The 20,070-nt window shown below is 42.0% G+C and overlaps 1 protein-coding gene across 2 annotated transcripts in view; it reads left to right on the top strand.

The window, feature by feature from the left end:
- Positions 1 to 2,140: 2,140 nt before the first annotated feature.
- The window catches only part of cacnb2b (calcium channel, voltage-dependent, beta 2b), a 34,035-nt gene continuing 16,105 nt past the window's right edge, over positions 2,141 to 20,070 (top strand). The window contains exon 1 of one of the 2 annotated variants that reach the window (XM_068701550.1): positions 2,141 to 2,218. In XM_068701550.1, the coding sequence (XP_068557651.1) occupies positions 2,171 to 2,218 (48 nt within the window). In that variant the 5' untranslated portion in view covers positions 2,141 to 2,170. Of the gene's footprint in view, positions 2,219 to 10,817; positions 11,323 to 20,070 lie in introns of those variants that run through there. The other variant, XM_068701551.1, reaches the window with a different exon arrangement.

The following is a 20,070-nucleotide window of genomic DNA, read 5'->3' as shown; positions in this document are numbered from 1 at the left end:
GAAAACAGTAAGTCATTTTTATGCCGTTGACTGATTGATTTACTTTTTTAAAGCTGGTTACCTCATCTGGATGGTTGGAGCAAAACACCACTTCCATTGCCAACACACGGATGTTTGTGATGACTTCGGCTTTTAAAGGGTCTGTTGGTTGGATTGACATGACATTTTGTACAGATATGATGTGGCTTTGGGGATCCCTTGACTTTGAATTAAGCCCCACCAGCAGGTCAAAGTTTGCCCTCATGCTGTGAAATATATCTTCATCCACAAAATGGATTGGCACAAACAAACAGACATTTGGAGTCCCAAGAAGATGAATCCCATGATTTTATTTTTCAGCTGACTTTTCCTTCAGAGCCACCAGCAAGTGAAATGTTTTAAATACTAATGGAGGGATTGCAGTCTGATTGCAATTTGTTACAGATATTGTCCCCCCAGGATTTTTCTTGTTTTTGATCATCATCACTTGATCATTACCAAAATTGTAATTGTCCCATACTTTGGTTTATGATATAATACTGCAAAGCTAATGCCATCCCATCAGCCTCAGCTGTTTTTTTTATGATTATTGTTTGTTAACTAAGACAGCGTGAGCATGTCAGCATGCTGATGTTAGCATTCTGGTCCATGTATGACTGTACAGAGGTAATTCCTCAGAGTTAGTATGGAGGCAGTAATGTGGCTGTTGACTCTAAAAAGATTACATTAAGTTAAAAAAAAAAATGACACTCTCCTCTTTACTTTTATAAACAAGTGGATTTATTTTATAAACAAGTTGAATATTCTCATAGACTTTCTTCACTTGTGCCAAGAGGTTTTTGAACTCAATTATAGACAGAAATGTCTTGAAAAGTGGGGATTTCTTTGCAGTGCTTAACAGCAGCAGAATGATCCCCAGTGCCTCCTCATCCCCCTCTCAAGGTACCATTAAAAACTAAAGAGAGAGCGTATCAACAGAAGGGAGACATGACACAAAACAAAGCAACAGTGGAGGGAGCAGACATTGTGGACAGATGATGAGGAGAATGACATAGAGGTGGAAAAAAGAGAGGACAGATAGAGTGATTGTGGAAGAGGAGGGGTCGCTGTGAGGAGGGGTGGAGGCGTTGTATACTGTATCTGAGAGGCTGGGGGCGCATTTGAATTCAGGCTGTGTCTCCTGCGCTAGCCGAATGTTACCTGCTCTAGCATGGCAACAGAGAGAGAGGGAGAGCTTCAGCTGCAGCCTCCACACACACACACACACACCACACACACACATGCATGCACAGCCACAACAGGAGTGCAAAGAGTGACTCAGGTAAGCAGGAGCGCTCCTGATGAGAGAAGACCCCTGAGAGAGGAAAGCAGCGTGGTGGAGTGAGAGATACTGGAGGAGGAGCTATAGAGCTGCGATTTTCTTTTTTTTTGAGGAGGAAGAAAAGGGGAATCGCACAGAAATTGAAAATCTGGACTCCCACGGTGGACTTACTGCACAAGGAAGGGATAGACAGGGATACAGGCAAGACGGATGTGGAGTGATGCGAGTGCTCTGATTGGATAAATCTGACAGACTACAGAGCACTGAGAGACACCCACAAAGAAGAAAATGACATTTAGTTTTTGGAGCAAGACTATTCGGGGGGGCTTAAGCCAGGGGAGGCTTTAAGGGAGGTTTATCGACAGGGTGAGTCGGGACAGAGAGAGGGGTGAGGTGTGGTAGTGGGAGGGTAAATAGAAACAGGATGACAGATGAGCCACCAGTCCTTCTGACATGAGGTGAGCACACACACACACACACACACACACACGTTGACACAAGAAGACACACGAACCTTGCACGCTCACTTCTCTGCACATCAGACAGGTCCACGGGACAGAGCACACGACTTAAGATGCTGTGAGACGTCTGGCGTCCGGATCACCTGAACTCACCTGAGGACATAACTTATGAGAGGGACCAGCCGCTGAAGACCCAGGTGATCCTCCCCTGAGAGAACCTGTGGACACAAGAGAGACTTTCTCTTTTTCTGCAGGAAGCCCCTGAAGAGTTGGCGATCAGGTGGATCACCTGTGCCATGAGGATCCTGTGTGTTAGCCTGGCCTGAGACGACCCGCCCCGGAGGCTCCTTCGGCCAGCCACCCCCCCAGCCCCACCCCATCCTCCTCTCCCCTGCAACTGGATGTCTTGATGTATTGCTGTGGGCTGGGACACTGGCGGAGAGTGCAGTCCACCTATGTAAGTGACCATCGCAGCATGTTTTTGATCCCATAGAAACAGTGGAGTCTTGTGGCAGAGAGACCGGGTGATGCATCTGTACATTTGTGTAGTCACTGGTCACTTCCACAAACAACGCTGATGATTCATTCACATTTAAAGCCAGGCATCTTCTGCATCTGCAGTCTGTAAGCACAAAAAACACAAGCAGCTGTGAGTGTGACTCCTACAACCTGTTATTCGCTCACTTCTCAGTGACGGTCTTTGTGAGTTTTTTTAGCCTGGCTGCAGTTTATGAGGACAGACGGTGTCATCGTCAAACAGCTCTCTGCATTGATCCCAGTACGAGACTCCATGAAAATATTACAGATGAGCCAATAACCTGTATGTCACTGTTTCACCCCTGGTTCCACCGTGAGGCAACAGTTTGATTTGAATCAAAGATGAGGTGATTTTTAATACATGACGGAAGCTTAGAAGAGCTGTCCTGGCTGAGCTGTCTGGAGGGTCCGGAGGAGCGAGGGGAGGACAGGCAGGTGCAGTTATCTCATTACAGGCCAGTTTTTACTGCCCTCTCAATGACAGAGAGGACATCCACTCCTCTCCTCCACTTGTTTCTTCTTATTTCTTCCTTTCTTTCCACTTACTGTCTCTCTGCCAGTCCGTTTGATGCCTCACCAGTACAGTCCCTGTTGCTTTTCCCATCGTGTGTCTACACAACCTCTGTTAAGTCCTGTTGCAGCTCATACTATGGAGTCTCAGAGCTGTGCATTGTGTGATGGCGCTGACTGCAGAGGACCCTATTGCAGCCACATTCCTACATGAAATAGGCTTACTGTCAGCCCCAAACACTCAATAGGCTGTCAGCGCAAAGCCTCTCAGATTACCACATGCTGTTCTGCTGCGTGCAATGTGTGCCCACCTCAGCAACAAGCCAGGAAAGAAACTTACAGAATCAAAAAAAGCCACTCACGGCTAAAAGCAGTGACACATCAAGAAGTCAGTTTAGTACAAGTACAAACCCTGAACCGAGGAAATGCATTTAAATATAAAGAAAAAAAGCAAAATCTACAAAATGTGTTTTTTGGATGCATTCGGGCTTGAGAAGATTTTGATGAATGGTTAACGTGCTTCTGGCTAATGTGGTGCAAGTACATTACTCATCCGTTATTTCTAGTCCATTTGCTGACCTTCAGTCTTCAATGGTGTTAAAAAAAAGATCAATGCAAGTCACAACTTGGTTTATGACAGTGGTTCCTCAAAAAAAGACTTACTAGATTGGAAAATAAGAAAATAAACATATTTTAATTCACAATTTGTTTATTTTGTCAGACTTTTCTTTTATCTTTTCTTTTTTATTATCGAAGATTGGATAGTTATCTTTCATCGTGCTTTTTAAAAAGGGAACATCACTCCAAAAAGGTTGGGAACAAGCAACAATAACACAACTTTCAACTTTTCTAGCATAAATGACCTGCCATTTTTAATTAAAAATAATTGTTTTAGAAATGTTCCTCTAGTCTTTGCTGGCAGAGAACAGCCGGATTACCTAAAGTGCTTGCCTGGTTCTAAGAAGGAGCTTAAGACATGTTACTTTTGCTGTTCTCATGATGTCAGTGTCAAGCTTGTCATTGTTCTGTTTGGTGTACTGTACGTCTTATTTTTACGCTGGATTTTTAAAATGATCCAACAGGTAAGAGCAGCCCAGTGTTGCCAACTCTTTTACAATGAAAGTAAATAGCAGCACTGGCTTTGAAAGTCGCTTAATCTAGCGAGAAAGTTGCCAAGTCGGCAAAAGACCAAAGCCACTCCCCCAAAATTATTATTACAAAAGTAAACTACAAACATGGCTAATGTTGGTACTCACAGCTCTCAAGCTAGCAGCTTGTGGAACACTACCTTGACGAGCAATGAGTGCACGAGCAGAAAATAACGGGCAGGTAGGTAGCTTGTTCAATCATGACAATCGAGACGAATACGATTATTAGACGGGCTTATTACAGTCATGAAACAGCCACAGATACTCTTTTTTTGGTTAGAGCACTTGATGCGTTGATTGCTCACAGGGTGTAATGAAAATTTCAACAAATATAACAAAAACTTTTTTGTAGAAGATTACCAACCCTAACCTTTAAAGTGATAGCAAAGTCAGGCAGACAGGAAATATGGGGAGAGAGACGGGAAGTATGACATGCAACAAATGTCGGATCCAAACATATCGGATCACGTGGGATCGATTTAGGAAGAATTTGAAACAAGGCATTGTTAGGAAACCATTGCTTTACATTTATGTCACAGCTGTATAGATTCAGCTGCGTAAGTGAATATCAGTTTGATGAGGTTTGTAAAGTTTGTTGATAATCACTTTATGTGGCTGTTGGGAGAGGCTTTAAAATGTGAACGGTCAGATAACAGAAGTGATTTTCAGGAGTGACAGTGAGTTTGACTTGTTTTCTTCTGTAGCCGAGTTTATAAAATCGGATTACTAAAATGTAAATTAAATTGTTCTCATATGTATAAAGTGTTAAATAGGAAGAGGAGAAGATACATGTGGAGATACTGGAGCAGTGAAACATTTTCTCAAAGGATGACAAGCATAGCCTGCTGACTTTTGTTTCATTTACAGGAAACAAACTTGGCTCTTACCTACAGTGTTTTTTTGGTTTTAGGTACCACATTTCATTTCATGTGCTGGATGCAGCGTCGCTTCAATGTTTTTGCCTGCAGAGGTAGTTGTGATTCCTCTCCTTTTGAAGCCAACTTCTGTCGAGGTGAATCTATACGGGCCGCAGATCCATAGAGCGTTAAGGTGGACATTGATTATCACGCTGAATCAAAATCCTGTGGATTTGGTAAACATGCTGCAAGCTGTGGTCGGTATTGACTTGTTTCCACACTCAACACTCACACTGCTATTTTCTACTTCACCGGAGGCGATTGTAGATCACAGACGAGTATCTGTGTAGGACCAAAGAAGCTCTTCAGGGCTGCTCAGTCTCACCTATTTAAATATTTATTTATTTATTCTTAGAAATGCAGTTTAGAGAAGTAAAGGGGGTTGTTAAAAGCTGTTGCAATTCTTGTATTAAACATATCGTGTCCGACTAGTTTCAAGTTCTTTAATGTCATATGGACAACTATTGAAGAGAAGCAAGTGTTTGCAAAGGCAATTTTGGGTCTCAGGCTTCCTCTAAAAATGCTCATTAACTTCTTCCCTTCCCCCTCACTACTATAGACCTCGTGTTTTGGTTTGGCACCTATTCAAATGTGGAAGGTTTAGAGTGTAAAAGGACTTACAACATTATCATGCCTGTGCTCACTTATGTCTCATAAGTAGTTGCAGTTATTTTTGGGTTGATAGCATTTGTTACACATATTTGGTGCTAAATTTGACTTCTTTTTTTTTTACCACTCCAGAATATATAAAAATGATTAGAAATCCCTCGAAAATATCACATTAAGACACCAATACCTTGTAGAACACCATAGAAAACGTCAAGCTGTGATTTGGTATCGAAAGATTATGACGGTTGGAGATTTCTGCAAAAATTGCATTTTTCAGCTATTGGAGGGCGAATACTTCTGTTCCTGGAAACTGTTCAAAAACACTCGTATTGTCAAACAACCTATGAAAGCCATGCATCGTCTGAATGCCCTAGGTCTTAAATTTGTGGTTGTTAAGTTTCATGAGCATAACTTTGGCTTTGCATATGCTTGGCATAACTACTGCAATAGGGCATTAATTTAATTAGTGGAGATTTTTCAGACGGTAAAGTTATAAATTACTATGACAATAGCGTTGGTCGCTTGTTTATTCAAAATGTAGTAATATTGAATGTGTCGCATGTCCAAATTGCACCAAATGCGACACTGCACTAAACGGTTCTTGAGATAAGCAAAGGACATCACCACAGACGAACAGAGATTTCTTGCTTTGTACTTAAATGGACTGTGTTCTAACTTTGGAGAGACGGGCTATCTTTCCACCTGCTTGCAATCATGTTACACTAAACTAATCCCCTCTTGTCTGCCGTACTTACAGACATAAGATTGCTACAGTATTGATCATGTCACTCTATTAAAGAGAGGCAATGACTCATTTCCCAAAATGTTTAACTACTCCTTTAAAAACACATCTTTTCTGCCATTTGCAATCGCTTAGAGTGCAGTATATTCAGGACTTTGTGACTCAAGAGCTCCAAAGTCTTAATTTAGAGACTTAGAGACATTCATCTGTATTTATTCTCTCAGTCCATCGCTTCCTCTCACTGACCGCTCACTGTCATGGATTACAATCCAAAATGCAAGATCACATGAACGCAGACACAATCATTAAGAGTATTCAAAATTACAAATGTGCTTTACTATCTTTGTGGGAACGTTGTGGAGAAATATTATATATTTCACAACAACCCATTCAATGTAACATGTTTTTTTTCTTCTATAATCTCATGTTAGTGATCAGTAACCTGCCCTCCAATCTGTGTCGGCCCGCTGTTCCCTCTACTGACTGGCCCTCTCCAGTCGTCTGTCCTCTTCCATCCTCACTCACTCTCTCACCATCCTGATATACTCTCTGTCCCTCCATCTCCCCGACTCTGCTCTCCTCTCTCACATCTATCGCCATATTCATCCCACCCTTCCTTTCCACTTCTCTTTTTCCATCCATCTCTTCTCAATCTCTCCTCTCCCAGATGTTCGGAGGGCAGGATTGGCCGTTTGCTGGCCCCAGCCTCCGGCATCACGGAGGAGGGGCATCAGCCAGATGTTTGGTTGCATATTCATACAGAGTTTATGAATCTGAAGAGAGCAGACGGCCTCTGAGAAGGAGCAGGAAGAGTTGGATTCAGGTGAAAAACTGAAGGAACTTTTCTGCATGTTCTATTTCTGCCTCTGACGGGCACTTCTGGAGCCATCCTATCTTTGTTTCTTCCTCTCACTCCCACTCCTCCTCCTCCTTGAGTCAGTTTTGGATCATGTTTAGCCGGGTGTGATTGGAGGGCGACGCTCCAGGCAGATGTAAATCTGGTGAGTGTTGTTGGCACAGGGGGCGAAAGCAGCGGAGGACATCAAATGAAAAGCCCGTCTCCGAGCGGGCTACTGAAGGTGGACTTGGATCTGTGTGTGTGAGTGTGTGTGTGAGTGAGTGTGTGTGTGTGTGTGTGTGTGTGTGTGTGTGTGTGTGTGTGTGTGTGTGTGTGTGTGTGTGTGTGTGTGAGGACGCTGAGCGTTTCAGGAGTCGGGCCCTTGACCTCTCCGTCTGCAAACCATGTCAAGAGTGCCCAAGAACAAAAATGTCTCGTGGGTGAGTACTGCCTCTCTGGCTGGTAGGTAGGGGGGTAGGGGGGAGGAATAGAGGGGGGATGGAGTTTGAGTGGGTTTTTTTCTTCTATTTCTGCCAGCCTTATCTGATTTGGAATTTGTTATCTTTGGCTGTAATTTCTCATAATGAATGCTACATATATTTAGAAATTTCCACATATAGCAGTTTGGCGTGATTCTCATCCAAACACAGTTTTGGACCAAAGAAGGAGCATGTTTTATAGGCTTAATTTAGGATGCCAGATAGAAAACAGCAGAATAAAACCTTTGTCTTTGATGGCTCTTTTGCACATCTGCCTTGATGGGTCCAACAGCTGTGCGGTCAAAACTATCCTGAAGCCGTCTGTGCTCCTCACCGGCCTGCTTTACGCCACCCTGCCCAGCCAGCTGAAAAATAAAAGAGCAATAACAAAAAAGAAAAGGTGATGATTAGGTTCAAATCAGTGAGTGTGAAATGGGAGGGGCTATCGTGCGCTGACAGTGCATGAAGGCAATTTACAGTTTAATGAAAATACTTTTTTGGTTGCGTCCAATTTCAGGCAATGATGAATTCTTTTTTTAGTTGAGGGCAGATGTGTGGTTTATAGCTGTGTGGACACAGTGGAGGGCGGAGTGGAAGGCAGAGGTCTGGAGCTTTGCCTAAAATTGTGCGTGCCAATCATCTCTGCCTCAGCGGCCCTGCACTTCTGTCCCCAGCTTGACAGCACACACACACACACACACACACACACACACACACACACACACACACACACACACACACACACACACACACACATTCTGGTTGTAAGAAGCTTAGGGACAGATGTTTGTTTATGTATGTGTGTGAGCACATGTGCACATGAACACGTGTGCTGTGTAGGAAAGTGTGAGATGACCGGTTCTTTAAGAAGGCGTCAAGTGATAGCGGCTCTGTTTGTACCACAAAATGAACTTGTTGTCTCGTGATCAGCTGACTATAACGTTTCTCATGTTTCTTCTTACCAAGGCATAATACATTAGCATGTTCATTCTGAGGCCGCTTGCACATTATGGCAGAAAAAGCGCTTCTTGTGCCGCTTTGCTTCTGGTCAGGATGTCAGTATCTAACTACTTAAGGTTAGGGTCTTATAAGCTGTGTGAATAGGAAATCAATGAAATCACTGTGTGGACTCGAACAGTATGTTTTCGACACACCTTGAAGTTGATTCCCAAGGCTGACTTTTCACACAGAAAACATTTTCAATTTGGTCTCATGATTGTTCGATTTGTTATTGCAAAGTATAGAAATACTCCTTATTCATTTGCTGTCCGTCTTTAATTGAAGCACAAGCAACCTTGAGTTGTTAGTCAAAGTTGCTCAATGTTGCAACCCACCACATTCACAACAATGGAGGAGAGACATGGCAATATGCAATATAGCATTCCTGTATATGGCAGCTTCCATTGATTGGTGCTCAAGGTATTTAAAATAACTTTTTCAATATTTGAAGTGTAGGGTACACACTTGCAGATTCAGAAATAAATGCTCACATACTTGGAGGGTGCATGATGCTAATGTACAGAGTGTTTAAATGCTTCAGTGGGTGTGAAGAATATTTTAGCTTCTTCATGTATTCCATGGGCGGCTCGTCAGACCGCCTTATGTAACAACTTCACAGTTGCGCGCAGAGGGAGTCAAAGTAAGCAGGGACTCTGTTTGAGTGTTTTGTTGGCACTGGAGGAGAGCTGGCTCTCACTGGAGGAGATTTTAAGGTGTCATGGAGCAGATTTCGTAAAGCCCAGAGTCTGATTCAGTCCCAGGTCATGGGCTAAATGCTGGGACCTTCAATTTACAGTCTCTTTCTCCGTCACAGATGGCGTGATCACAGTGGTGTGACCTCTGATGGCAATGTCTTCCCCAGCAGTAGAGAAATTGATAAGGGCATGTGTGCGGTTGTGTGTATTGTCGGTCCAGATGTGTGTGTGACCCAGGGGTCAGTGTCACGGCTTCTTGCTCCACACTGTCACAGCCGGGCCCAGCGGACGCCAGCCCTGAATGGTTTTCTTTCCATTCTCAATTACGCAACAGTCATCTATGCCCCTCGCCTCCCAAAGCTCTCCCTTGAGATTGTATTACTTCACCATATTGCCTGCCTGGCTGAGCAACGCCTTAGCAATACTGTAGAACTTAATGTTGAAATTCATACAAGTAAAAAACGTTTATTCAAAGATTCACTAAAGATTCACTAAAGTAAAAGCATGAATCAGAATCAGAAGCGATTCATTGCCAAGTATGTTTGCACATACAAGGACTTTAACTTGAAAGTATGGCGTCTAGACACACAGGTATTGTTTCCATTATTTGAGATGAGATGACAGTTTTAATTGGAATGACCTTCTACTGAAGAAATGTTTCCCTGACAGTCTGTTCTGTGGATTATTAAGAAGGAAAGAGTTCTTGCTGCTGCTGCATTTTTAAACAACTCAAACAAAATATCCTAAAATAAAATATAACAAGACAGGCAAAATAGACTCCGGGGGGGTCATCTGGAGGTCAAGCAGGAGGCTGGTTTTGCCGTGTGACCCCATGAAAGGGATCAGTGTGAAACCATTACAGATTATAGTTTGATTGCGGACATGAATTGAGAGAAGTTAACCCAAAGCATCATTTATCCTCCACAAATTGTTTTATTTGAAGGGTTTGGCTTGAAGTATCCTCGAGAGAAATAGATCCAATCCTTTCAATCATATTGTGACAGGGTTGCAGATTTACCTTTTGGATCTCTTGGGGGTGTCCCGACCTTCAAGTTGGAAACCAGGGTGCTTTACAGTATTTATGATATTTACACGTTCTGTGAGAGCAGGTCCACACAGAAGGTAACTTAAGGATACAAAAATAAAATGATGTGCGTCGGGCAGTCTGTGTGTGTGTGTGTGGCTGATACTTGGCAAGCATTGAGTTTTAAGCAGTGGAAAAGTGACACTGAACTAATGTGGTGAAGGAATATCACTGTTTCGCTGTCAAGATGATGATGATGATGATGAGTAAATCTGTCTGTAGTTGTGTGCGGCACAAAGGAATTATGTCGTGCTTGCTTTTTAATTTCATCTTTCTATTTTGGAGCCAGGCCATTATAATACTCCTGTTTGTGCAGCCAACCCCAAGACGTTGTTTGGATACACACACAAACACATACACAAACACACACACACGCACACACACACGCACGCACGCACACACACACACACACACACACACACACACACACACACACACACACACACACACACACACACACACAGTAATCATCACTGCTTCACTCAGCGGAGGGAGCCAACTCTGTTCAACAACATAAATGAGACGCTCCACACTTTGCGTTATGTAACACGCATGGACAGTGCGGACGGTTGGACACCTTCTTGGTCTGTTCGGCGCTCGAGGTCAGAGCGAGCGGTGCGCGGCGCAACAGATGCCGCACCGAGAAATAAGCCTTTAATACCCTGAGGACTCAGGAGAGGGTAACTACACTCAACTCACAATTCAGACTTAAGTGAAACCCCTCACGCAACTCATCGGTGTCTCCGGCGGCGTCCTGCGCGTCGCGGTTTCTTGGGAAATACTTTCTTCTTTACGCACAACACGGCGCTTAAAGAACGTTATTTTGTTGCATTTAACGGCGTCGTCGGACACATCCACCTGTTTCAGAGGTAAACTCTGTCTCACGGCACACTTGTCCATGTCTCATTTACTGGAGCCAGTTGAACGATAATCTAATCTGGTCGTTCCGACCGTGGGATAACACTAGAGGACCGCTTTAACCACCATGCCACCCAAGAAAAAGGTAAAATATGCAGTATTCTGGTGTTTTCTCTTCGTGCGTGCGTGTGTGTCTTGTGTGTATTTGTGTCTGAGCCTGTGTGTATGTGTGTGTGTGTGTGTGTGTGTGTGTGTGTGTGAACAGGAAGAGTAGGAGAATGCACCATCTGTTGCACTTGGCGTTAATCCTTGTGTGAGGCCTTTCCACATCATTGCACCCACTAAAACAGTCACAATGCGCAGGGCAGATAGAGACGCAGATCATGCTGCATGTATCATGTCATGTGTCTAGTTGAAAACCACGGGCTTCAGAGAGAGTTGCATAACCAATGGCCTGTGAAGATCAGATGGATTTAGTCTTATGCCCTTCTCTTCCACTCACTCTTGGACTTGCTGTCAACTCGGTGTGATTTTGGAACTGTAACTGTACACATGTTTTCACTCCATATGTTATACATGTAGCAGCAGCAGCAGGTGTAGTCAAGTTCCTGTTCCTTATGATGTACAAGTCATCAGTGCACACACTGGTTTCATGAACTGCATCTTTCTTTTTTGTTGTTGTTACAATTTTTAGTTCTTAAATAAACAAAGATAATAGCTGGAAATAACATATTGTATGTTCTCACTTAATTTACCGTGAACCAAAATTACAATGTTATGTCATCAGTCTATACCCATATTTTCATGTGAAATAATGCATTTTTTTTGTTGTTCAAAACTTGCAAGAGCTTGTGTCTTTCTGGGCTACTTGTAGAGAAACTCTACTTGAGAAACAACAAAAAAACACCGCTTGGTTGTAGCTGCAGTAGTTCCAGTGAAAAGTCTTTAAAAAGCCACAGTATTGTACCTGCTCAGCACCAAACAGAAGGCAGACAAAGTTAGCGACTAGCTAGTGAAGAAAGTGGAGCATTTAGCAGATGAAGAGCATTTCGCCTTTATGGGAATAATATTATTGTTACTATTAGTATTATTTAACAGTATACTAATAACCCTTTGTGGTTGTGATATGAATGTACAGCACCGATTGCGCAGGTGCTAGCGGAGAGTGTAACATTAGCCAGAGCTAGCAAAATGTCAAAACTATGATAGCATTGTTATACGGCCTTGCTCTGGTTAAACCATTTGTAAAACGTGTTTGACCGTGTAAAATATTGCCCAAATGCTGACATTTTGCTAGCTCTACAATCTCCGTTAGCACCTTCCCGATCTCTACTGTACATGTGCAACTCTTAACAGTTGTCAGTGTTGAGTTAATATCTTGTTTGTTGGCCAGAAAATCACTAAATGCAGGTTCAGGGTTCTTGAAATATTTTCAGAACAACATTAATTGTTACACAACATTCTAGGTTTTTTAAAGATCTCTGGGTTTTTACTAAAACAGATCATGGTCAGTGACTCTTATGTAAGGATAACGCATGAGGGTCACAAAGAGGAGCTTGTGGAAACCTCACAGTCTCTGGACGGCCTACTGTCTTGCATTACAGTGTGCTGCATAGTGCTGCTGGCCCACTGCTTGTTACCTAGAATAGGAAAAGCCTCTTAGTAGCTGTACCTTGGGGCATTACATCCAGATACCTGCTCACCTTCCGGGCAGGAAGTGGAACAATAAGACAAGTAAACCTGTTTCCTTTGAGGTTAGGACGGTTTCCAAGTTGACAATAATGTTTTTGTCATTGTTTTATATCCATCTTTTTTTGTGTGTGTTTAACCTCCTAAAAAGTGTTCTCAATGGTTTTCTCATACTGTAGAAGAGTGACAGAGTTAGCGGTAGTTCAATAAGTGCCTCAGTGAAAGGATCATAACAGGAATGGTTGGCAAACTGTTACATTTTTTTTAATAATCTCCCCCACACATCCCTCCTTATACCAGCAGTAATCGTGTTGCATCATAATGATGTGCCATGCAAAAGAGCAGAGACTTGCTATCTATAAAGGATGAATGATAGATGAAATGTATCTGTTACAGGAGCCAAGCGATCCAGAAATGAAGTTGTATGGATGATATTATTGCAGCTATTGTATCTCTATCTGATGACTGTCGGGGAGCTGGAGACCACGCGGTCCAAGCAGCAGCGTTGGCTGTCTGTGAGGAGGTTGCATTTGTCTCTCTCGCTCTAAATCCTGGATTGACGCATGCTATCTTAATCTCCTTACTCAGAGACAATCATGACCCGGAGAGAGGAGCCCAAATACACAATCTTTTTTTTCTCCCCTGTAATGATTTTTTCCAATTTGGTCTTTGGTGCTGCAATTTTCTTCCAGGCAAATACTTTAAGTAAATGCTTTCTATGAGTAGTCAACAGAGAAATTATATGAAAATCGTATATGATGTTAAAAAAATGTATGTTACTCTTGTATCATTACATTTACAATCGGTGTCAGACCTGACAAATGCAGTCGGCAGAAAAAAATGGGTTCATTTTGAACCCATTCCTGAAAACCACGGGATACTTTGAATCTCAACGTTTCTGAATCAAAAATATGTTTCATGAATACATTTCATATTGATTTATTACCCCAGTAAACATGAGTTTATCGCTAGTTTCAAGTCTTCTTCAATACAGCTTGATGTTCATTTGATGTCAATGGCCAAATCGTTTCCAACCAACCTATGAAGCAGACGTTAGCTTAATTAACTAGTTACATTACGGTCATTTAGCAGACGCTTTTATCCAAAGCGACTTACAATTCAGTATCTATCTACACACTGTAGACGCAGCTACTTACGGGTTAAGTGTCTTGCTCAAGGACACATTGACATGAGACTAGTAGAGCAGGAGATCGAACCGTCGACCCTCTGATTGAAAGGCAGCCCTGCTCTCCACTTAGCCACGGTCACCCCAGTTAGCTACAGCTGATAAAATCTGTAAAAATCCATCCATCCAACTATAAATGGGACGTTTGCTTTTTTACCTCCGTCTGAATTCAAGGAGTTATTGTTTAAAAAATAACTGATAATTGGAGTGGTCATGGGAAACTGCATATGTGCTTATATGAGAGAAAGGAAAGCTTAACAGGTGTAGCAACAGTAAACTTTCTTTTCGTAACCACAAACTGGCGACATCAGTTACAATGCAACCCATATTAACATACTGTATTGACATAAATCACTTTTAGTCCAGCACAGATTCGCTGCCACTCTTGATCTATAATTGTAGATCTAAAAGGGCCGTGATGCCGCCTTTAACTCCACAGACGAAGGCTGGTGCCAAAGTAAAGGTGGCGGTGCCAGCCGGGCCATATCTGCTCTATGGTAGCGTCAGGCAGAGGGCATGGAGCCAGTCTCCTTCAGACAGATGATGCAGAGCAGCTGATTAGACCGGGTGTTGGAGGAAACCGGACACACACACTGCATGTTAATGAAGCAGAGATAGAGTAGCAAAGAAATCAGCACAGTATCCGGAAAAACACATTAAAGTATATGAGCAGCTAAACTGCAAGAGGATTGGTGTTATTGGGTGAAATTTGACTGTTCCTCTGCAGCAGAAAGAGCTAATATAAGAAAATATTTAGAAATTTGTGAACACCTGGGCTTCATGCCAGTGGGCTCATTGGAAATTAGTCACAATTACATTAGTGACCCGCTCGTGCTAGTAAACACTGCTTGGGAGGCATGCAGCATTTTTGTCTTTTTTGACACACAACTCCAAATCCACTGAAGCTCACTAGCAAGGTTTTAATGAAGCTTATTCATTTAAAATGTTCTGTTTCTGCAGATCAACTAACATATCCTGAGATAGGAGTAAACATATTACAGTTTTGATCTTTTCTCATGAAATATAATGTTCCTGTTCGCACCAGATCAAAGCACTGGCTAATCTCCAATAGAATTGTGAATGGAAGGAGTCATTTTGGCATCTGCAGTTTCAGAAATAACAGTTCTGTACATTCGATGCAAAGGCAATTTTAGGCAGCTGGCAGATGGGGGCAGGCTGAATCTTTTATCTGTAAATTGCTGTTGGCATTTATGCAGAATTTACACTTGTGGGCAGCAACTGACCCACTATTTACTCGAAACTCGGCACAGACAGATGAGACAGACAGGACGGGATTTTATTACTTATTATTATTTTTTTGTAGTTTGACCAAGTCAAAAGCTGAGCATGTCGCAGGTTTAAAATCCTTTGATCCATCACACTGCTGTGATTATTTCCTCCTCGCTTTATTCTTATAAGCATTTGATTGCAGCTGCATGTACATTTTTTGCATAGCATTCATGTAAGCATATCAGCCCTCCCCCACTAGTTGCGATTTACCAAAGTTTACTGTAAAGTTCCTGCGTAATGAGCCTATTCTGCCGGGCAATGGGTGGTGTTAGAGCCATGGTGCTCCCACCAACCACCAAGCTCTGGACCTCACTGTCCTTCATTTAACACAGTAGGTCACAATAGGGACACTCAGCTGCCACCGGGATGAAGGCACCACAGACGTGCTCATGCATGGAGCTGCTGTGTGTGGTGAGGTGGAAACTCTTAACCCTAGTTGTCTTTTTGTAGCTACCAAATGAGAAATAGATAACAGGAGCACCTGGAGAGTAGCCAGCAAGGAGCAGGAAGCCTCAGTGGCATAGCGAGTGGCAAGAGTACACACACACACACACACACACACACACACACACACACACACACACACACACACACACACACACACACACACACACACACACACACACACACACACACACACTTCATCTCTAAATACAAACAAACAGTGCCCACCTCACCAGGCAGACTCAAAGACACACACAAACTTTTCTGTCTGCCACCTGCCCTTCATCCAGACATGATCTCTCGGTCCCTGTAAAGTTACATTTTCACTTGGTTCATGTGGACTCTTCATGCTGCCAGCTTGAATGACACTTTGCCGTTAGATGTTTGACGTCTTCCAGTGTGGGAAGTACAGCAGCAGTGATGTTAAACATTGTCAACTTGACTAATTATACTGACATTGTCTACGGGAGATCTAAATGTCACTTCAATAGCTCCTCTATCGATCTGTAATTGATTTGAATGTACTGCACAATTACTGTTAATGGCGGTATGGACGCGTTACAGCATTCAAGTTGCAACGGGAGAAGTATTTTCCTCAGTCAGAGTCATTTATGCCTACATGGCATGTTTTTCTCAATGGTTGCCATGGAAACGTCTCCCCGTTTGTTGAGGGAATGTGCAGAAAGAACAGTATCTTCAGTGACACAAGTGTATACTATCTGCTGCAATGGATGATTGCTACGTGTGCTTGGGATATTGTTGGTGATGGAGTCTGAAATTAAGACACTCAATTTCAACGAAGCCTGGTTGGTTGGTTGGTTCCATCAAAGATATTTAGGGGCTTTGCCTTACAATGGAGACCATGGAGGAAGCACAACCAGCTGTCACTTAACCAGACAAAAAGCACAGTTTAATCATATTTACTGAACCTCTTTTTCACAGCAATTGTGAAAATGTAAAGTTTGTTTTAATCATCCATTAACTGTATGAATTAAATGGCTGAAATATGGATTATGTTTGCAGTGTTGCTTTCCCTTGACTGTAAAGCAGAGTATAACTTTGTGTTAACCTCACATACATTTGCCAAACCAACTATTTGTTTCTCATCCTTAAAGCCTTTTTTTTTGTAGAATGGTATCATGCTGTTTGAACACACCTCCAATAAAGTGTGTCGTATTGACTTCTGTGGAAAGACTTAAGACCAAAACGTGTACAAGACACACAAAGCTGAGATGCATGCGTCATTGTAAGTGTTTGCAAAAACAGTGTGTTCTAGTTTTAGAAGAGAAAACTTCCAGGATGAGGACTAACTGGTTTGGTTGGGCTAAATGTCAGTTTAACTTTCCCAGTTTGGATGAAGAGCAGTGCACAGCAGCTTCCCTGAGCTTTTCAATCATCAGCATTATAGCACTGAACTGAATTAGTATTGTGAAGTAACGTGAAAGTTTCTCAAATGTTTACATTAAGGGCTCCTAATTCATTTGAACATGGGCTTTTGTTTGTTCCTTTGCATCAGTATTTTCTGCTGCAGTATGTTTCTGTTGGTCTGAAGCTTATGTGGGAATTTTACTTTGTTTTATTTTTGCACCTAACAATGTCCTCTTTTGTTTTTGGCCCATTAAGCACGATACAAGCGGCGCAGGGCTTTGAGACAGTTGTTTCTTATTTTATTAGACCAAGTAACAACATTAGAGATTTTGTTTAGTGATCAAAGTAAATTCAGTAAGATCAGTCTGTGTGAGTTTAACTTAGACACATTTCTTGACATTTCTTCAGCAGCTCAAACTAATCAAACAATAAAAAGCTAAATATGATACATTTGGATGAACTGCTTGCAGTATCTCTCATGTCAACATAAGCTGCATCTCAGCATTTCTTTCAGACCTGTTCAGTTTGTCCTCTGGGGAATCGCAGGGCTCATGGCCAGCCAGCTGGCTCCCGGTGTCTCGATGGTTCTGATTATTTCAGTTTAGGGATGGAGTCCATCTCCCCAATCAGACGCTGCTTTCATAATGTACTCCCCTGGCGAGTGCAGAAAGAGCTGTGTAAACGTTTTTTGAGCGGGAAAGAAGTCACCTTCAGGTAGCACATGAGAGAAAGTGGCTTTAGTTGTTCATGCACCCTCCCATCATCCCTGTCCTCCACCTTCCTTTGCCCACCTATGCCACATAATCAGGCTAATGGGCTGGGGTGGCTCTCCAACTGGGAGGGACACGGGGGACAGAAGGGGAGAGGAATGAAGGAAGTAAGGGGGGTTGGAGAAGAGATGGAGGTGGAGGGATGAATGAAGAAGAGTTCAAAAGACTGAATTAGAATGGAGCCGTATTGGACATTTTTTTAAAAGACAGGGTATACTGAACTGAATCCCTTGATTTTTTTTCTCACATAAGGTGCTTTGTCAAAAATAATACGGTTGCAATTAATTATTATTTTCAGCATCAGATAATACGCCAGTTTATCTGTACAGTGTCACAAAATACCCATCTAACTGGTGATGAATTTGCTAGTTTTTGCCAACAATCAGTCAAAAAAATAAAAAAGTGTTAATGTATCACAAAGAAAAACGTTTGAGAAGGTGGAATCCGAGAATTATTTGGCATTTTTTCCTTGAAAAATTATTGAAACAATTGACAGTTATAGATGATTCTTTTGTTGAGTGACTAATCAATTAATCGATTAAGCTCTATTTAGAGATATACAGTACATTGCTCCAGCCAGATGCTACATAAAAAACATTGATGTAAAAAATTATTTATTTGAAAGTATTATAATTACCTTTGCTTTTAAAACTTGTTTGGTTGTAAAATACAGTCTAGAGTCACATTTTCTATAACTGAAACCTGCTTGAGACAGCCGAGCCATCACAATAGCTAAGATTTAAGCAATAATTACTTATACCTGAATGGTGTGGATACATTATAATCGGTGACTTTTTCTTTGGGTACGGATTCAAATTCACACTAATGCAGAACAATAAAAGCCAGTTGATAATTCACAAAATGTTTTGCAGCTCTTCACTACACATTTCTAAATCACCTGCAGTAGAGCTAAACATTGTTCAATAATTCAGCGGGGGAGTTTTGTACTATTGGCTGGGTGACATTGGCTCGCCGGAGAGGCAGGTGCTGTGCGAGCAGATGTCTACACCAGCCATGGGTAAACAGAAAGCCATGCCTGCGCATAATTCTACCCCGGGGGGAGATTTCCTTCCTCCTCCCCTCTTATTCCCTCCTCATCATGTTGAAGTCTCTCTACATCCTCCTGCTTCTGTAACTAATTCTCTCTGCTAATTACAAACACTATCCCACCACCTTATTAATACGTACGTCATGTCTTCATCCTTCTTGTGTCACATTATTTGAGGCCTTATTTGCCTCCAAGGTTATTTTACTTTTAATTTTTTGTTCTCTCTCATGTCAGAGACTATTTATTTTCAGATGAGCTTTCTGAGCTATTGACCATTTCTGGTTTACTTTTTTTTTTTTTGACACTTTTGATAATTTAGTGATACTTTTAGTTCAATTTGTAATTGAGCCATGCATTTTTAAATTGTTTTGTCCAATGTGCTGCTTTTTTTTTTTTTAAATAAGGTATTGGTTTGCTGTGCTTTTTCTCTCCCAATAGCACCTTTTTCCTTGCTTGTGTTATACTTGATATATTTAGCTATTTTGGACTGATCTGACCTCTTATTTATCTAGGTAATTGAGATGAATTTTGACACTGGATTTTCTTTATTTGAGCTCAAATCTATAAGAAAACCACAGTAGCAGCTCTATTCTGTCCCTTACGGTGGATTGCCATAAACAGTCATGTTCCCCAGATGATAATTCCTAAAAAGAAATTCATGTGTCCTTCGACTCTTTACTGGTACAGTCTCTTTTCACCTCTCACCTCCCTTCCTGCGTCTATCCCCTCTGTCTTTCCACTTAAAGTAATTTCATAATAAAAAGAGTATTTTTGAGTTGAAGATAGGTTCATCATAACTATTGGCCGAAAGTAATGACATGCTGTGTAATCTGTCGTCGTCAAAGTCACTAGTGTCAGGCAGTGCGGTGTGCACTCACTTGGAATAACGTAGAGACCGTGTGACGGGGTAATAGAGAGCCAGAGGGAAGTTGCTCTTTGCTGGTTGAGGTTGAAGAGTGAACACAGACTCATGACTCTCTGTAAAATAAACTATGTTCTATATCATTTATGTTCTAATAAGTTGCATTGCCAGAGAAGTTTTGTAGGAAAAATAATTGCTGCCTGGATGACGTTTGCTGGCAACTTTTGTTGCAGTCC

Source organism: Cebidichthys violaceus, unplaced genomic scaffold (assembly GCF_023349555.1).
Source record: "Cebidichthys violaceus isolate CVI_PGR_0920_01 unplaced genomic scaffold, fCebVio1.0.p SCAF_8, whole genome shotgun sequence".
Lineage (NCBI taxonomy): Eukaryota > Metazoa > Chordata > Actinopteri > Perciformes > Stichaeidae > Cebidichthys > Cebidichthys violaceus.
Note: the sequence above shows the minus strand (reverse complement) of the source record. Positions and strands in the feature narration are given on the sequence as shown.